This window comes from Manihot esculenta, chromosome 2 (genome assembly GCF_001659605.2).
Source record: "Manihot esculenta cultivar AM560-2 chromosome 2, M.esculenta_v8, whole genome shotgun sequence".
NCBI lineage: Eukaryota > Viridiplantae > Streptophyta > Magnoliopsida > Malpighiales > Euphorbiaceae > Manihot > Manihot esculenta.
In genome coordinates this window covers 15,057,062-15,075,017 of record NC_035162.2, presented here as the reverse complement: position 1 = coordinate 15,075,017, position 17,956 = coordinate 15,057,062, and the positions used below count along the sequence as shown (strand labels likewise).

Below are 17,956 nucleotides of genomic sequence, written 5' to 3'. Positions count from 1 at the left end.
TCAAATGAATTTAATAAATTATGTGAAAAGCATGGTATAGCACAACAACTTACTGCCCTGTACTCACCTCAACAAAATGGTGTTGTTGAGAGAAAAAATCAAACTGTGGTAGAGATGATCAGGTGTCTACTAAGCAGTAAGAACGTACCAGCAGCCTATTGGGGTGAAGTAGCTCGAATTACAGTATACATTTTGAATCATTCAGTCACCGAGAGTGTCAAGGGAATGACTTCTCATCAAGCATGGTACGGGAAGCCATCGGAAGTGCATCATTTACGTATTTTTGGGTGCACTGCATATGCAAAGATTGCTGGTACACATCTCAAAAAGCTAGATAATAGAAGAATTAAGTTAGTCATGCTTGGCTATGAACCGGGTTCTAAGGCTTACAGGCTTGTAAATTCAAAGACAAACCAAATAATCATAAGCCGTGATGTGGTGTTTAAAGAAGGAGAAAGTTGGAACTGGGAGAATCAGAAGATGAGCTTAGGACACAGGGTAGATAATTCCTTGACAATCACCTATTCACGCAATGCAGAACGGGAGAACGCTATGCAGTCACCAAGTACACCTCATTCCCTTGCAAGTGAAAATCATGGGAACACTCAAACTGCATCACGAGCAACTGAAACAGAAGAGGACAGCCCCATGAGACCAAGAAGATTTCGATATCTGCAAGATATCTATGACACAACTCATGAGGTAGAGCCAGACATGAGTTTATACTTTTCTGTCAGTAGAAGAACCAGTGTCCTATGAGGAAGCTGTAGGGAATGAAAACTGGAGACAGGCCATGGTTGAGGAAATAGATGCCATAAGGCGAAATGGCACCTGGGAATTAGTTGACCTACTAGAGAAGCATAGAGCCATCGGGTTGAAATGGGTTTTCAAGCTGAAGAAAAATCCAGAAGGTGAGATAATCAAACACAAGGCAAGATTAGTGGTGAAAGGCTATATTCAGAAGAAAGGCTTGGACTTTGACAAGGTCTTTGCCCCTGTTGCACGTTTAGAAACAATAAGATTGCTCCTAGCAATTATGACACAAGAAGGGTGAAAAGTACATAATTTGGACGTGAAATCTGCATTCTCGAATGGAGAGTTAGAGGAGGAGGTTTATGTGCTACAACCGATCGGATTTGTTGAGAAAGGTCAGGAGAACAAAGTCTTAAAGTTAAATAAGGCTCTGTATGGTTTGAGACAAGCTCTAAGAGTTTGGAACTCGAAGCTTGATTAGTGTCTCCAGCAACTTGGTTTCGACATATGCATTCTTGAACATGCTATGTATAAGAAACAATTAGGAAAGAGTACACTAGTTGTTGGCGTCTATGTAGATGACCTAATCGTGATGGGATCAGAACCAGAGGAAGTGAAGAGGTTAAAGGATCAGATGTAGAGCATTTTTGAAATGAGTGATCTCGAGCTCTTAAGTTACTATCTAGGGATTGAAGTCTCTCAAGGGTCCGAGTATATTACTTTCGGTCAAGCTGGGTATGCAGAAAAGACACTTGGAAAGTTCGGCATGATGGACTGCAAAACTTGTCGTGTCCCGATGGATTCAAGAACAAAGCTGAGCAAGAAAGATGAAAGTCCTTTAGTTAATGCTACGCTATACAAGAGTACTATCAGGAGCTTGGGGTACTTAGTGAGCACTCGGCCTGATTTAGCTTACTCTGTTGGCATTGTAAGTCGGTTCATGGAGTCTTTGACGTCAAAACACCTGGGGGCTGTAAAACAAATACTGAGATACATCAAAGGAATCTTAAACTACGGTTGCAGGTATGTCAAAGAAGAAAGAAAAGAGCTGAGACTGATTGGCTATTGTGACAGCGATTTGGCAGGGGACATTGATGATCGTAAGAGCACGTCGGGAGTAATTTACTTCCTTGGAAGCAATCCTATTACGTGGTTCTCACAAAAGCAAAAAGTCGTGGCATTATCTTCGTGTGAAGCTGAATATGTTGCAGCAACTGCAGGAGCGTGTCAAGGTGTCTGGATTGAAAGATTTCTTAGTGAGCTGAGAGGTCAACAAGACAAGAAAACCCTGTTGAGAATCGACAACCGATCCGCCATAGCTCTCACGAAGAATCGGGTGCATCACAGCCGGAGTAAACACATTGATGTCAAGTATCATTTCCTAAGAGATTGCGTTCAAAATGGTGATATCGAAGTCGAATATGTGAAGACGGAGGAGCAATGTGCAGACATTCTGACAAAACCATTGTCATGGGATAAATTCGAGAAGCGGCGCATCATGATTGGAATTAAGAACGTAAAGACATTGCGACAAGATTAAGGAAGAGAGTTGCATGTAATCTCATCAAAGAGAGGCTGAGATCACGCCTGAAGATCAGTCCAAGAACGTGTCCACTTCAACCTAAATTCGGTTACAACAGCAATAAAAAATACAGGGACATGACATGAAGTTAGGATCAATCTTAGTGTAGTTTTTTATTTTTCACTTGAATTAGTCAAGTTAATCTGTCTATTTAAGAGGTATATCACGTTGAATAAAGTGAGTTTTCTTTTTCCATCAAAAAATAATCTCTTTGGGTTCCATCATTTGCTTTGTATTTTCTTCCCAAGAAAACCAGTAAACACAGTTTTATTTTGTTCTGTTCTGAGGTTTGTTTTAAAACCTACAGGAGGCTTATATCAGGATTTTACACTATCAATAGTGACTCTTAAGGTTTCTACTATTGCTGGTTTTTCTCTTGGCCATGATGATCTCCATTTACTAAGCTTTGATTATGTATATCCAGGGACTCAATTTTGACTTGTTTTCTATATGATGGATTTCTTTGTCACTTTATCAGTTTATTTGTATACAATAAAGAAGGTGGTGAGACATTTGGGATATATATTTCTGAACTTTCCATCTTGTTGAGGTTTGGAGTTGTTTTATTTTCATCTAGGCTTTACTCCCTTTGTATTCTATGTTATTATATTTTAGCTGAAATCTGGAGATGGTTTGATCTCCTTTCAGGAGAGACAGCGGATCAGAAAAGGCTGCGGCTGTGATGCAGGCGACGATAATCCTTAATTCAACTAACTTTAGGTTTTCTGTGCATGGCCATAGGTTATAGGCATGATATTTAGAAGCTTTCGGCTTCAAAAGCTTTAATTTGGACGGTAATATGTATGCTTGTGAGCTTGAACCTTTTTAATAGATCACTTTTATTTTCCAACAAAAAAAAGGAAAGATAACCTAGTTACCAACATAATCTCCAAAATACCCTTCAAGGACAAACATATGCATTAAATTGAAGGGATATGGTAGTATTTTCCTTTACACAAGCACAAGAGGGCAAGACTCTCCAATGACACACTTAAAGTTCACCATTACCATCCTCCACGGCCATGACACCGCTCCGGCAAGCTCGACCCCATTGAATATACTTTCATTCCTCATTCTTCTCTTTCTCCTTGCTGTAAAATCATATATATTTGAAACTAAATTAAGTACGTAATATTAATTAATTTTATAATATAGCTATAATAAATTTCTTTATACTAAAAATGAGTTTCATTACGGTTAAATTTAATATTCAATTAAATTAACAAACTTTGAAGTACATACTTATCGTCACTATATAATACTTGTTTTTTTATTGATATATAAAAATAAAATAAAATAAATTTAATTAAATAAATTGAAATTTAATTTTTATATAAAAAAATTTAATTAATTTTAAACGAGTTCGAATTTAAAATTTTTCAGTGATGCATCTGATCATAAATGATCAAGTTAGTTACTACAATAATTTGTTTTTATATTTCAAATTAAAAAATAAAAATAAATTTTAATTATATACATATCGTTTTTTCAATGGAAAATAATAATAATAATAATAATAAAAAGAATACAAATAGTTCCTTAAGTTTTCAGAACAAAGCTTCATGTTGGCTATTGGGCTGCGAGCCATGTCCACTTCTATACAGAGGCCTTGAACCGCCTCTTAGGTTTCAGGAGAAAGAACATAAACACTCCGATGCCCGAGCCCAAAACTTCACTTCCAAGTGCAACGTACCACCAGCCGGCGGCGAATTCTCACTTCACACCTCAGGCTCAGGCACTATGTTCGCTCCTCGCACTGCAAAAATGAGGTAATCCTGGTCTTCCACTTCCGTTGAATACCAAAATCTTCAAATTCGTTCATTAAATTCAGTTCACTTTTCCCCTCTCTTTGTCCATCTTTAAGTTGGATTCCATTTTTGTTAAAGAGATGAGCTTGTACTTGCTTAGAAGAAGAAAATTTTTAACGTTATTCACCAATCCTATTGCTCCTCAACGGTTTTGTGCAAAACCCACTTCAGCATCGTTGTTAATCAAAACCCCACGAGACCCATGTCACGAAAACCCTCAATTAGATAGCCCTTTTAGGGTTTTAGTGTTTGGTACCTCATTTTCAACACAGTCTAAGTTCCCCGAGTATGAGATGCCTTCGGTCACTTGGGGTGTTGTCCAAGGGAAGAGAGAAAAGCTGGTTAATCGTGTTATAATATGTGATTACCTTAAGTCTTTGGGAATAATTCCTGATGAATTGGAAGACTTAGAACTGCCGTCAACTGTTCAGGTGATGAAGGAGCGTGTTGAGTTCTTGCAGAAGTTGGGATTAACCATTGATGATTTTAATGCGTACCCTTTAATGCTAGGATGCAGTGTCCGGAAAAACATCATACCTGTGTTAGGGTACTTAGAAAAGAATGGCATTAGTAGGTCTAAAATGGGGGAGTTTGTTAAGAATTATCCACAAGTGTTGCATGCAAGTGTTGTTGTTGAGCTTATGCCGGTTGTTAAGTTTCTTCGTGGGTTAGACGTGGAGAAACAGGATCTTGGGTATGTCCTGCAAAAATATCCTGAGCTTCTTGGCTTTAAGCTTGAAGGAACAATGAGTACTTCTGTGGCTTATCTCGTAAGCATTGGTGTTAATCCTAGAGATATTGGGCCAATGGTGACACAATTTCCATACTTTTTAGGGATGAGAGTAGGGACTACAATTAAGCCATTTGTTGACTTTTTGGTTGAGTTGGGTTTGCCAAAGAAAATAGTGGCTAGGATGCTGGAGAAGCGAGCATACGTTCTTGGATATGATCTTGAAGAAACAATTAAGCCAAATGTGGATTGTTTAATAAGTTTTGGTGTAAGAAGGGAATCACTACCTTCAGTTATTGCACAGTACCCTCAGATTCTTGGATTGCCTTTAAAAGCTAAGCTATCTTCACAGCAGTATTTCTTCAACTTGAAGCTCAAGATTGATCCTGATGGGTTTGCACAAGTAATAGAAAAGATGCCACAGATTACGAGCCTTAACCAGCATGTGATCATGAAACCAGTAGAGTTTCTTTTAGGGCGAGGAATACCATCTGAGGATGTAGCAAAGATGGTTGTAAAATGTCCGCAGTTAGTTGCATTGCGAGTACCACTCATGAAGAACAGCTTTTACTTTTTCAAGAGTGAAATGGGGAGGCCCATCAATGAACTTGTGGATTTCCCTGAATATTTTACATATAGCCTGGAATCCAGAATCAAGCCAAGATACCAGAGGCTGCAAAGCAAGGGAATCAGGTGTTCATTGAATTGGTTCCTCAACTGTAGCGACCAGAGATTTGAGGAAAGATTGCAAGGTGATTATATCGAATCAGAAAATCAGGGTCCATCATTCTGTATGGGAGGGAAGTTAGAACTACCAGGTTTTGAGGTTATGTCAGATGAGGAAGATGAGAGTGATGATGAAGTACTTTACAAACGAACTGTTTCCCTTTAATAATTCTTAATTTACATCAATGAATCATATTCATATTGCGTTTCTAACATGAGTTTCACATATATTAACTTACATTACTCTTGCTGCCTGTTTTGTTTAAACTTTTAAGTTTTAACTGATTATATGCATTACAAAGATTGCGCAATGTTGTGTTAGTCGAAGCATGATAATGTGATATTGCTATGTGCTCAAGTATTAATAATGTGAATATTCCCATCTCTTAAGAACTTTTGCCAAATATGAAAGGTAGAGAAGCTTTTTATTTTCAAAGGAATACTGGTTCTTAGCTGAAATGATCTAAACTGCAGATTGCAGAACTGATATAGGCAGACGCTAAAAGTGAAATTGGTAGACTCTGTGATGCTCATTTCTTTAAGAGATATTTGCCTTGGGAACATCTTGCAGGTAGTTATCACTGCAAGATGCATACTGATATTGGTAGACTTTGTGGTGTTTGATATTTTAGGGACCTTGGCATTATCTTGCAACAGTTTAGTCTCTCTAGGATTCTTTGTTGCGTGGGATATGGCCTTGTTTCTAGGCAAAGAGTTAGTCTTCGATGAATTCAAGTTTTTGGGACATTCACTGGTAATGAGTTTTATTTATGGTATCAATGAATTTTACATATCTACTGCAAGTATGTGCTTTTTTAGCATTAAGATTACAGTCTATGGTCAAAAGTCATTTATTGCTATTTTTACATGAGAAATTATTAATATTAAATACAGATGAGTAATATTACGTGAAGATGATTGAAATTAATTCAACAATCCATGATCTTATGATGAGGATTCAAGCTTCCTTTTTTTTTTTTTTTTCTCCAAATGTAAGAAAGTGTATTTTTAAAATTTAATTTTGATACAGAAAATTATCATGGAGATACCAAAAGTTGTACAAAAAAATCCAAATCAAAGTGCCTGCAAGTTTTATCTTAGAGGAAAAAAGGTGCATACAAGTTTTTATTTTTAATTTTAATTGTTCTTTAATGAAATTTGTCGGACATCATTGTTTTGGATGATTATTATTTATTAGGATAATTCTTTTGGATTCGTAATTTCTTCTAATAATATATTTTCTGATTATCAAACATGAATTCTCTTCTTGGAAGGGCAACAGACACTAACGGGAAATCATTGTTAAAGCATACAAATGGGTGGTTCTAAATGCATGTTGATTCTTCTTATGAATATCTTGCAATCAATATTGCAAGTGGTAAATCACTTTGATCAAAAGAACCTTCATACAAACCACAAAATCTTCCAGGGACTTTCAGTCGTTTCTTTCTACTGCTGTAGCATGTAGATCTGAAGAAGAAGAGCTTTGACTATTTCGGAAATATTAATGAAAATCGATTTAGCTCGCTTCAGTCATCAAGGTTTAAGTGAAAGGCATAGCTCTGCCAACTCTTTTCACCGATTAGGAGAAGGCCAAATGATGAAAGGTATAAAAGAGTCTTGTGTAACTAGTAATGATATCGTAAGGAAGTTAAAAGATCCAAAACGAGAGTCCTACCACCTTCACCTTTTATCAACATTTGCAAGATCTGTAATTTTCTCTCTTTGGCTTTTTTTTTTTGTTGGACCCTAAGCTGTTCCCATTTTTCTCTAACGCTGGTACAATCAACACAACATAAAAGCTCTGTTTTTATTTCATTATTTTCAAGCATGAGTACACTAATTCATTGGGCTTTTTGCAAAATAAAGTGAAAAAAATAATATATTTCTTAAATCTTGATTTGCAGAAAAATATTTTCCGGATCAGGGTGAATCAGGGCTCTTCCACACTTATAAAATGTGGTAAAAAACCGTTGAATTAAAATTAAAATTTTTTTAAATAAAAAATTTTTTACCGCACTTCGTGCTGTAGAATTATATTTAAATTTATTTTAAAAAATTAAAATTCTACCGAGAATATATCAATTTCTTAATTTATGTAATACCGCACTTTAAACGTATTAGTAGGGTTTGTTTAATTTATTTAATATATATTATATTAATTTTATTTATGAAATTTATGAAATTTATAAATAATTATAAAAATTATATTAATATTAATTATTTAATATAATTAAAATTTAATATAATAATGATCATATATAAATTTATTTTAATAATTAAAATTATATATATATAACATTATAATTATATTTATTTAAATATAATATCATAATTATATTTATTTTAAAAATAATATTATATATTTTATATTTATTTATAGAATTTATTATTTTTATTAGAATTATATTTTATATTTATAAATAAATAAATAAAATATTTAAGAATCATAAAAATTTAAAAAAATACATATAAATAATTAAAATTATAGAATGTAATAAAAATAAAAATAATATACCGCGCCTCTTTGACCGCTTTAAGCGTTTGAACCACTTGGAACATGGGGTGCCAAAAACCCGAATATAAACCCGAATATTATGCTCTTGGAGCTTTTAGCCCATATAAGGCCTTTTTTAGCTTTTACACCTGATCTTCGTGTCCTTTGACAATGAACCCTGTGGCTGCTCGATGTATATCTCCTCTTCAAGAACTACATTGAGAAATGCTGATTTTACATCTAGCTGAAAAACTTTTCAACACTTTTGAGCAGGGCTAGAATGACTCTAATAATGTCTTGCCTTAAAATAGGAGAAAAAGTTTCATTGTAGTCCACACCAAATTGATGTGCATAATCTCCCGTACTACATTGATGTCCCCTTCGTTTATTGAATATCAAGTTCTATATGGCCGGCGATCACCACTTGTATCAAATATTGTGTTTCAGTATAATGCGATGGTCATCAGATGCAAAAATGAAATACTGCTGCCCGATATATACTGTACAAATATAATTCTAATAAATAAATATAAAATATAATTCTAATAAAAATAATAAATTTTATAAATAAATATAAAATATATGATATTATTTTTAAAATAAATATAATTATGATATTATTTAAATAAATATAATTATAATATTATATATAATTTTAATTATTAAAATAAATTTATATATGATCATTATTATATTAAATTTTAATTATATTAAATAATTAATATTAATATAATTTTTATAATTATTTATAAATTTCATATATAAATAAATAAATAAAATTAATATAATATATATTAAACAAATTAAACAAACCTAAAAGTAGTGCGGTGATACGTAAATTGAAAAATTGATACATTCTATCGCAATTTTAATTTGCGGTAAAATTTTAATTTTTTAAAATAAATTTAAATATAATTTTATTTACAGTAGAATTTTAATTTTTTAAAATAAATTTAAATATAATTCTACAGCATTCAAATGTGCGGTATAATTTTTTTTATTTAAAAAAATTTTAATTTTGGTCTAACGGCTCTTTACCGCATTTTTATAAGTGCGGAAGAGCTAGTTCGATAGAGCCCTAATTCACTCTAAGAAATATTTTTTCGCAAACCAAGATTTTAAAAATATATTATTTTTTTCACTTTATTTTGCAAAACGCCCAAATTCATTTCTATATTTTACACAAGTGTCAGCAGAAGGTGAATACTACCAACCCATTTATGAGGAAGAGTAAGATTTAATTATTGAAAACTGCAATATAGGAACCTGTCCATGCAAACAATTCCATAATACATACCCATTTTCTCCTCGTAACCCAGCTCACCTGTGAAGCCTTTGTCAAGAATATGCATGCCTTCCAAGTTTAAGTTTCTTTGTCTTTTCTAAGGGAGATATTAGGTTGTCAAGATATTTTTACATTAGTACTCTTGGATCTATGAGGCCAGGAAGAGAGGGACGCAAAACCCTAATGCAAAGAGAAAGTGGAATGTTCTGTATCGTCACAATGCAATAGAGGTATAATCCATTTATATAATTAAATTGACACAAATAAATTTATAAATAAAGATGTAATCATTCGTAAAATTAAATGGACACATATTTGCACATGGATGTACAAACAGTTTGCAAAATTAAATGAACACGAACAGATTCACAAACAATCTTGTACTCTATTTGTAAAATTAAATAGATACAAACGAATTTGCAAAAACAGACATAAAATCCATTTATACAGTTATCCGTCTGTGAATTATGTTTGACATCTGTTATCCTGATTTTCGGGGAACCGTTGGAGACTGTTGGACCAAAACTACATAACAAAAAGGCAACCCTCTCTTTTTAAATGTAAGAAAGTTACTGGTAGAAATTTGCCACAAAAGCACTAAATCCACCATACAAGCATCGGTTAGTAGGATGGTGGCTAAAACAAAAGTCTGAGGTCTAGTCCTACATATATAAGATGCAAATAACACTCATCTCATCGAATACTGCATATATTGCAATAATTTCTTTCCCAGTACATAAAAATGGCAATTTATAACAGTAGTGAGATTCGAATTCCATCTCATGTATTTAACAACACTGCTTACCGAAACTCAGAAATCTCAAACACTCTTGCGGTTCCATCAATAGAAGCTGAAACAAGGAAATCCAGATTAGCAGAAGCAGAGAGAGATTGAATGGCACCTGCGTGGCCACTGAAAGTTCTTATGCAGTCACCAGAGAGGCTATCCCATACTCTTATTTTTCCATCCAAACATCCTGTAGCTAAGTATTTAGATGTGCCAAGCCATGTCAAGCATGCAACTCCATCCTGTCCAAAAAAAGACAGGTAAATCTTTTAGAAAGATTCTGTATGGTTCGTGGTCATTCATCTTTCTTTTCTTCTATAATGTGAAAGATCTGTACTCGTGCATAGTCCTTTGTCTTCTTATGTTTCTTGGGCAAGACCAACCATTTATATATAGGCCCTTAGTTTTTCAGATCATAAAGAGAATAAAACAAACCTCATGATCACAAATGGAGCGAGGTGATGAATGCTGTAGATCCCAAATGATAAGCTTGTGATCCAAGCTTCCCGTTGCAGCCCAAGGGGAACTGCCATAAATAAGATTATTATTAACAATTCAACAAAAATCCAGAAACAATATTATTGTTTAAGATACCACTTTAAATTACACTGAAGGAGCTGATAAAATAAGATAGCCCTAACTTATGGCTAGAAAGGGTAGATAGCCCTAACTTATGGCTAGAAAGGGTTGATGTCCCTTACATGGACCAACTACGGTTGAATCAAAGATGGTTGAAACTAAAAAACAACAGAAATCACCTCTTTATAGTAATGAGTTGACAAAAGCTTACATCTAATTCAAACTGCATAAAACTTGATCAGTTCTACAATTACCAAGTTACCAAAGCTTAATGATAAACTATAAGTACACAGATAAACTCAAATACACAATAGCTGACTTGTCATGAAAACAACAAAACCCTGGGTGACATTCAAATCTAAATGTCACAGGTGGGGTAACTTAAGGAAGATTTTCTGGCTGCACATAATATTTGCTAACAGTAGGGAATAATCATTTCAGCAGAGTGCAGACCAATTTTTTCACTTCATAATTTACTCTTCCCATGTGCACACGCAAACTGACACACGCACACAAAACAAAGTGATACAAGTTTTGGACTCTACCTTGGTGCAAAGCCAACACATTCCACTGAATCTGAGTGAGAAACCAAAGAACTGACTACCTGTTAATAAATCAAACAAATTTATTAAAGGTTTGTAATAGATGATCATCCCACCAAATTTATCAAATTATGAAGTCAAACAAGCTGCAAGCAGCAATTTTACCCCTATGATTTATTTGAGTTTATTATGAAGCAAACACTGCATCCATATAATACATTCAAACATGACAAGAAGCCTCAAATAAATATAAAACAGGAAATCAACCAAACAGTGATAGAACCAACTTGGAAACATTAAAAATTTACATGCTCATATCTTCAGAAGAATCATGCTATCCCAAAAGCTCATAGTTGCTAAACTAGAATGTTGAAAGGGAAAAAACCTAGACAATCATACACGACAGCCCACGAATGGCTGACATATTTAAATCGTGTGCTGTCTTTAGCCTACATCACCAGCTAGATCCTTGCAGTTCAGACAAACTTTTCACGAAGAACCATAATTACCAGGAATGTGGTTCCCCTTAGTATGGGGACATGGTATGCCACTTACCTAGATATCGGGGACATAGGGTGTAAGCTTAGTTGGTATACCAATTTAGATCACAATACACGAATTACACTTTATATGTGAATTATACTTGTTTGGAACATTATTCATGAAGCTTTTATGACATAAATTTTACACCTAAGAAGAATATTGCACCAAAGTACCCAACTAAATATAAATGAATCATTTTACATCTTATAGACCATAAAGTTCTAAAAAATGCAACAATTTCAGTAAATTAACAACTGAAAACTAATTCCTTTAAAATTTAACTAAATTTGAATGCCTTAATCCCATAATAGCTCTCCACTTTCCCTAATCATATACACTCTTCCAAAGGCACCAAACCATAAATATACTTCCTGTCCCAAAGACACCTTATCACACTTAAGGATTAAAAGACAAATCAAAGACCCCTGGCACTCTGTGTTGCTTCTTTTTCCTCCTCTCTAGGATGGCTTTCTTCCTCTTGTTATTTGTAATCTTTTTTCCTCTTTCTTTCTTCTCTTTATGGGTGCTGTTTCTCCACTGCTCTTCCATGGAAAACCACTTCCAAAAGCATATCAAAATCAAGAACCGAGACCCCTGTTTCAGAGAATAAGATCTCATACCGAAGAATTTTGGAACTCCACCATACTGCATCTGGGAGTGTCCATCCCACATCGTGGTAGCATTGGAAAGGGGAGAGGGCAAGCAAATTAGGTAACTATGGAAGAACCTAAAGGCACAAAGTGCCGTCAACTCTGACCACACAACTCATATCATGCAAATTAATCTGTATTTTTATTTTATCATTACATTCCCACTTTAACAGTTTAACAGTTGGAAAAGAATTTACAACAGAGTAATCAAACAGAAGCAAAGCTTAAAAGGAATGAAAACACCAAAAGGAGTAAAACCTAGAAGATAGGAACCCAAGGCAATGGCCATAATAAAATACTCATCACATGTAACCTCATCACATATATAAAATCAACAGAAGTAAAATAAAAGAAACCAAAAAGATAATAAATGCATCAAAATAACAAACCTTCCCAGTTATTATATTCACAACATGGACAGAATTGTCCTGTGAACCAGTAATGGCAAGAGTAGAATCTGAACTCAGCGCCAAGCATGTAAGTCCTGCACTGTGATATGGATGGCCTAAACAGCAGAAACATTAACATCAGGCCTCAGAATAAAACCCCAATAAAGCAAGTTAAATCTATTATTATGACATGCATTTCCTATAAATCAACAGAACTATCACAAAAGGAGAATTTATTAAGTTCAAGAAGCTTATGAGTACAGAAAAAGAATGTTAACCTACTGTGCAAGATATTTAAGAATGAATAGTTGAACAATGGTTTTTGTTTACATGTGAGCTCAGATTTGATTATACGCACATCTCCATGACATGATTTTATTAAGAATATGAAAGGCAAAAACAAAAAACAGAAAACATATTTAAGCTAAAAGGAAGGTGATACCTCTCACAACATGCACATTTTCTCCACTCCTTGGATTCCATATCCTCAATGTTGCATCATCAGATCCAGTGCAGATTGTTTTGCCTTAAGCAAGCAGTAGAAGGCAAATAAGTTCAAGAGGAATTGACCAAATTTAAGCTAAAAAGAAATTACAGCTAGCAGTAACATCAACAATAAGAACAGATAAGTAAAAAAACAGAAGAAGAAGTATTGTACCATCAGGGGTAAAATCACCACAAGTCACCCTACTACCATGTCCAGAGAACATATTAAGAAAGACACCTTTATCAGCATTCCACATCCAGGCATTAGAGTCTTCAGAACCAGCCAAGATAAGATGCCCTCTTGGATGCCATCTGACCCACTGAGAGACCATATAGTTGATACTCAATTTATATTTCAAAATAATTAGGTTAGACAACAGTGCCACCAAGTTCAGTTGATAATTTCACCTCAATTTCCCCTCCAGGATTTTCAAATTTATATTTAAAGTTTCCTGATGAAGCATCCCAAATTTGGACAACTCCATCCATCCCCCCAGATGCAAGTAATTGTCCATCAACACTAAAGGCTAAACTAGATACAGAATCAGTATGACCTGTACAAAAATTTCAAAATGATTAAGATGCATCCTGCATGATACTTTACACTATTTACACATTCTGTATTACAGCAATGAGAGGAAGAAAGTAATATAGACTAAATTAAAGGCATTGTTGAGGCAAAAAAAAAAAAAAATTATATACCTTGGAGTTCGGAAGCCCAATCTCCCAGACCAATTTTCCAAAGAAACCCCTTGTCATCCTGGCCTCCAGTTGCCACTAATGTAGGATCTGTCGGACTGCAGGCAACTGTATAGAGTTCACCTGTGCAGAGAAGGGAAGCGAGAATACTTATAATGCATGAAAGTTGAATCTATATCATACACCATTTCCATAATGAAATTATACAAAAATCAAATCAAAGAAAATTAAAATATGTGCCATTCAATAATACCGATAACCCTAACTCTAAGTCCACTTTCCAATCTCAACATCGAGGAAAAAATTCCCTTGCAGGCTAAGCTGTGATTATTAAATTTGGTTATAGTCTTTCTTCTTGGTTAAGAAATAACTTATGAACATGTCAAGCATTTGAGTTGAGCTTTGCCCATATAAACAATTTCAAAAAATTTCTCATCTTCAAATTAAAATGTTAAAAAAATTCAATTTACTACAGAGAGCAGATGCAGAAACAAAAGAAAAAGGAATCCTTTAACAGAATAGATATAAAAGTTCCACAAACTTACCAGTATGACCAGTGAATATGTGCATAGACTCATCAGGTCCCTCTGAACATACCAAAAAGAAAACAACTATTTAATTATTACTACCCAGATTGTGCAGCATGAGCAAGGAATATTAAATTGTGAAATTGAAATGAAGAAAATAATAAATTGCATACCTCCAATTTCATCATCAGAGCCACCATCATCGTCCGCGTCGGGAAGATCTGTACCAAGGAAAAAAAAAAGCAATTGATGTATTGTAAACAGCAAATGGTATAGTAATGGATGTGAAAATGTGTAGACAGAACAAAAGAGAGAGAACCTTCGTCGTCGACGGTAACTTCGTGGATGATATCAGCGTCGTCGAGGAAAACCTCGCCGTCATCATGATCATCTTCGTCGTGGATTGAACTTGGAGTATTCATTCTCTGTCCGCCTGCTTCTGCAAGGGTTTTTCCAGGGTTTCTGACATATATAAACGCGCAAGCTCATGATTGGATATATTTATTCCGTCAATAATTTTTTTTTCTTTTAAGTTTTATCCAAATATCAAGACGTCAATTACTAAAATCAATTTACTATTATGTAATATATATAAATTGAATATTTTTGACGTCATTTTAAGAAAATATTAATTATAGGACAAAATAAATTTTAAATAAAAAAATATTTTCATTCATTTTATATATAATTAATAGCTGAAATCTACTATTTATTGTCAACATATATATAAATTTTATTCGATTAATTTTTTTAATAATTTTATTATTTAGAATAAGAAAATTAAAAAAAGGAAGTGAATATTTATTTTAATGAAAATTAAAATCATACATAATTTTATAAATATTTATTTAAACTTTTTGCTTGTAAAATAATGGATATTCAAGAAAACCCACCTATCTCCATCCCTATGTTTCAACGGTAAAGTTCAGTTCAAGGGCTGGGCTGACTGGCTGAAAGAGCCTTTAACCGGCCCATTTAGTAGCCGTCTCAGAATCAATCTAGACCGTTAAACCATTAACCCGGTTTAATCTTGAATTCGAATTGAACCGACACCGATCTAGTTCACGGTTCAAACAATCCCCTGGCCGGACCTACAAGGAGGCCAGGAACTATTGGTCAAATTCCTTATCTCCTCCTTGATTGGCTAAGGTTCAACAACAAGATAAACCACACTTCCTCCTCCGCCCAATCCTATCAAAAAGTCCCCTTCTCCACCATAGCAGACCACGCTCTTTCAATCCACACCTCCTCCTCTCTTCGCCACCAGCAATGGCCGCTCTTCTGAACACCCCAGTTTCCCTTCAGTCCAAAATACCACCGGCTGCACGAGTCTCAGGAGCCGTCTCGTCTCAAAGACCCATCAACCTCTCTTTCTCCGCCTCTTTCCCATCTATCAACCTAACATCCACCTCCCGTGCCCGCGGCGGCGGCGGTGGGGGTGCTACGGGAGCGAAAATGTCAGCTACTGCCGCTGCTAGTTATGCCACAGCCCTGGCTGACGTTGCCAAGGGGAACAACACCCTGGAAGCGACCTCCGCTGACGTGGAAAAAGTCGAGAAGCTCTTTTCGGACCCCCAAGTGTTCGACTTTTTCTCCAACCCAACAATCGATACCGAGAAGAAACGCCAACTGCTTGACGAAATTGTGGAGTCGTCGGGACTCCAGCCCCACACCGCAAATTTCTTGAACATTTTGGTTGATGCCAAGCGCATTGACTTGATGAAAGATATTGTGAAGGAATTCGAGTTGGTGTACAATAGTTTAACGGATACAGAGCTTGCGGTTGTGACTTCTGTTGTGAAGTTGGAGTCACAGCACTTAGCCCAGATAGCAAAGCAAGTTCAGAAACTCACTGGAGCTAAGAACGTGAGGATTAAGACTGTACTTGATCCTAGCTTGGTTGCTGGGTTCACTGTAAGATTTGGGAGCGGGGGTTCTAAGCTGATTGATATGAGTGTGAAGAAGCAGTTGGATGAAATTGCTGCCCAGCTTGATGTTGTTTGATTTTGATGTAATTTTTGCAATTCTTTATTAATGCATGTTGAGATTGAACTAATAGCTTTTGCTAATATATAAATACTTTATTGATTCAGAAATATGTATCAGTGAGAAGGTAGATGGGTATAGATTGATGTTGGTTTGAAGTAAATATCAGAAGCAATTTACATCAATTTCTGATCTTTGAATTGTAAGAATTTTTAGATAAAAGGTCAGGGATTGTGCAACCTTGTTGTTAAACTAGCCTGCAAAATACATATTTGATTCATGATTTGTGTCTCTTTGTGATGTTGCTGCTACTTACCCTGACATTGTTATGCTGCTCAGCCTAGTTTCCTCCTCCTATGCTCCTTGATTGCAGATCCTATCAAATGTGTTTTTTTCTCTGTCTTTTTGTTGTAAGGTGACCAAATTTGTTGGAGCTGGGAAGGGTTGATGTATCAATTTTTCTTGCTTTACAGGTAACTCTTAGTATTGTACAATAAAAGAATTGGATTACAAGTTCATGTTATAAAATAAAGAATTTCATATTGTAAAAGAAACAATTTATTATTGGAAGTAATTTACAAGTTCATATGTTAACTTGATTAAAAAATTAACAAGCCTAATATCTCAAGAAGCAAATTGAATTTTAATTGAAAGCGTTGCTCTTGATTGGTTTAAATTACCTTCTCACTCGGAAATCCACTTTTCATAACTCGCGTCTATATGATTCCTATAAAATTTTAATAAAATATCCATCAAATAAGGTGAATATGTTAATCTTGTGGAACTTTAAAATTTTCTTTGAGTTAACTAACCCAAATCAGCAATATTTTGAATCAATAATTGTAACCGTCTATTATTCGAATATTCTCCTCATTTAGACTAGGCTAATAAAAGCCTGCCAGATAAACAGGCAAGTAACTTTTTAGTATATAATTAATAGATTTGTCTATAATTTTTAAAATCAAACGTTTTAGTTTATAAGTTTTACTTCCGTTAAAATCTAAAATTTTTTCGTCCAATAATTCTATTAAATTATTGATGTAAGAATGGTCAAAAGAAAGATACTAAAATTTAATTTCAAATATACCCTTATCAATAATCTTCTTCCTCTTCATTTTCTTATTTTTAATTGAGAGAAAAATTATTTTATTTCTATTGTTGTAAGAGTTAAATGCTAACCTACCAATTCATTCCTTGTCTATGAGAAAAATCTCATTCTCCTATTTTCAGCATTTAAGGAAATTTGAAAATGAAAAATTTTATTCATAGGTGGTGTATCATGTCGAGATCGGTTTGTATACGTGGATTAGAGTCTCTACTTTTGGAGAACTAAATTCAACGGAGCGAAAATTAGATCTGCATTATAAAAGGTAGAATTTTAATTTTT

At 34.5% G+C, this 17,956-nt stretch overlaps 4 protein-coding genes across 4 annotated transcripts; 3 read left to right on the top strand and 1 right to left on the bottom strand.

Moving 5' to 3' along the window:
* Positions 1-1,549: 1,549 nt before the first annotated feature.
* LOC122723059 (secreted RxLR effector protein 161-like) lies at positions 1,550-2,293 on the top strand. Its single transcript, XM_043953800.1, has one exon. The coding sequence runs from the start codon at positions 1,550-1,552 to the stop codon at positions 2,291-2,293; it is 744 nt and encodes a 247-aa protein (XP_043809735.1).
* Positions 2,294-3,914: 1,621 nt separating this feature from the next.
* On the top strand, positions 3,915-5,812 carry LOC110609909 (transcription termination factor MTERF4, chloroplastic). Its single transcript, XM_021749745.1, has one exon. It carries the CDS (start codon positions 4,224-4,226, stop codon positions 5,763-5,765), a length of 1,542 nt encoding a protein of 513 aa, XP_021605437.1. The 5' UTR covers positions 3,915-4,223; the 3' UTR covers positions 5,766-5,812.
* Positions 5,813-10,074: 4,262 nt separating this feature from the next.
* Positions 10,075-15,073, bottom strand: LOC110609872 (angio-associated migratory cell protein). The gene is made up of 11 exons (XM_021749696.2): positions 14,903-15,073; positions 14,757-14,804; positions 14,602-14,643; positions 14,060-14,179; positions 13,766-13,911; positions 13,530-13,677; positions 13,314-13,397; positions 12,872-12,987; positions 11,293-11,351; positions 10,604-10,694; positions 10,075-10,410 (listed from the first exon to the last, which is right to left on the bottom strand). Exons 1-11 carry the CDS (start codon positions 15,003-15,005, stop codon positions 10,183-10,185), a joined length of 1,185 nt encoding a protein of 394 aa, XP_021605388.1. The 5' UTR covers positions 15,006-15,073; the 3' UTR covers positions 10,075-10,182.
* A 656-nt stretch (positions 15,074-15,729) lies between these two features.
* On the top strand, positions 15,730-16,681 carry LOC110609980 (ATP synthase subunit delta, chloroplastic). The gene has a single exon (XM_021749831.2). It carries the CDS (start codon positions 15,853-15,855, stop codon positions 16,585-16,587), a length of 735 nt encoding a protein of 244 aa, XP_021605523.1. The 5' UTR covers positions 15,730-15,852; the 3' UTR covers positions 16,588-16,681.
* The last annotated feature ends 1,275 nt before the right edge of the window (positions 16,682-17,956 follow it).

Bases quoted from the DNA above. Each gene is read 5' to 3' on its own strand.
- LOC122723059 (XM_043953800.1), top strand. From the start codon at position 1,550: ATGGATTCAAGAACAAAGCTGAGCAAGAAAGATGAAAGTCCTTTAGTT.
- LOC110609909 (XM_021749745.1), top strand. From the start codon at position 4,224: ATGAGCTTGTACTTGCTTAGAAGAAGAAAATTTTTAACGTTATTCACC.
- LOC110609872 (XM_021749696.2), bottom strand. From the start codon at position 15,005: ATGAATACTCCAAGTTCAATCCACGACGAAGATGATCATGATGACGGC. The intron at 13,678-13,765 runs GTGAAATTATCA...ATGGTCTCTCAG, and splicing joins ATCCTGGAGGGGAAATTGAG to TGGGTCAGATGGCATCCAAG. The intron at 10,695-11,292 runs GTAGAGTCCAAA...TATTTATGGCAG, and splicing joins TGTGTTGGCTTTGCACCAAG to TTCCCCTTGGGCTGCAACGG.
- LOC110609980 (XM_021749831.2), top strand. From the start codon at position 15,853: ATGGCCGCTCTTCTGAACACCCCAGTTTCCCTTCAGTCCAAAATACCA.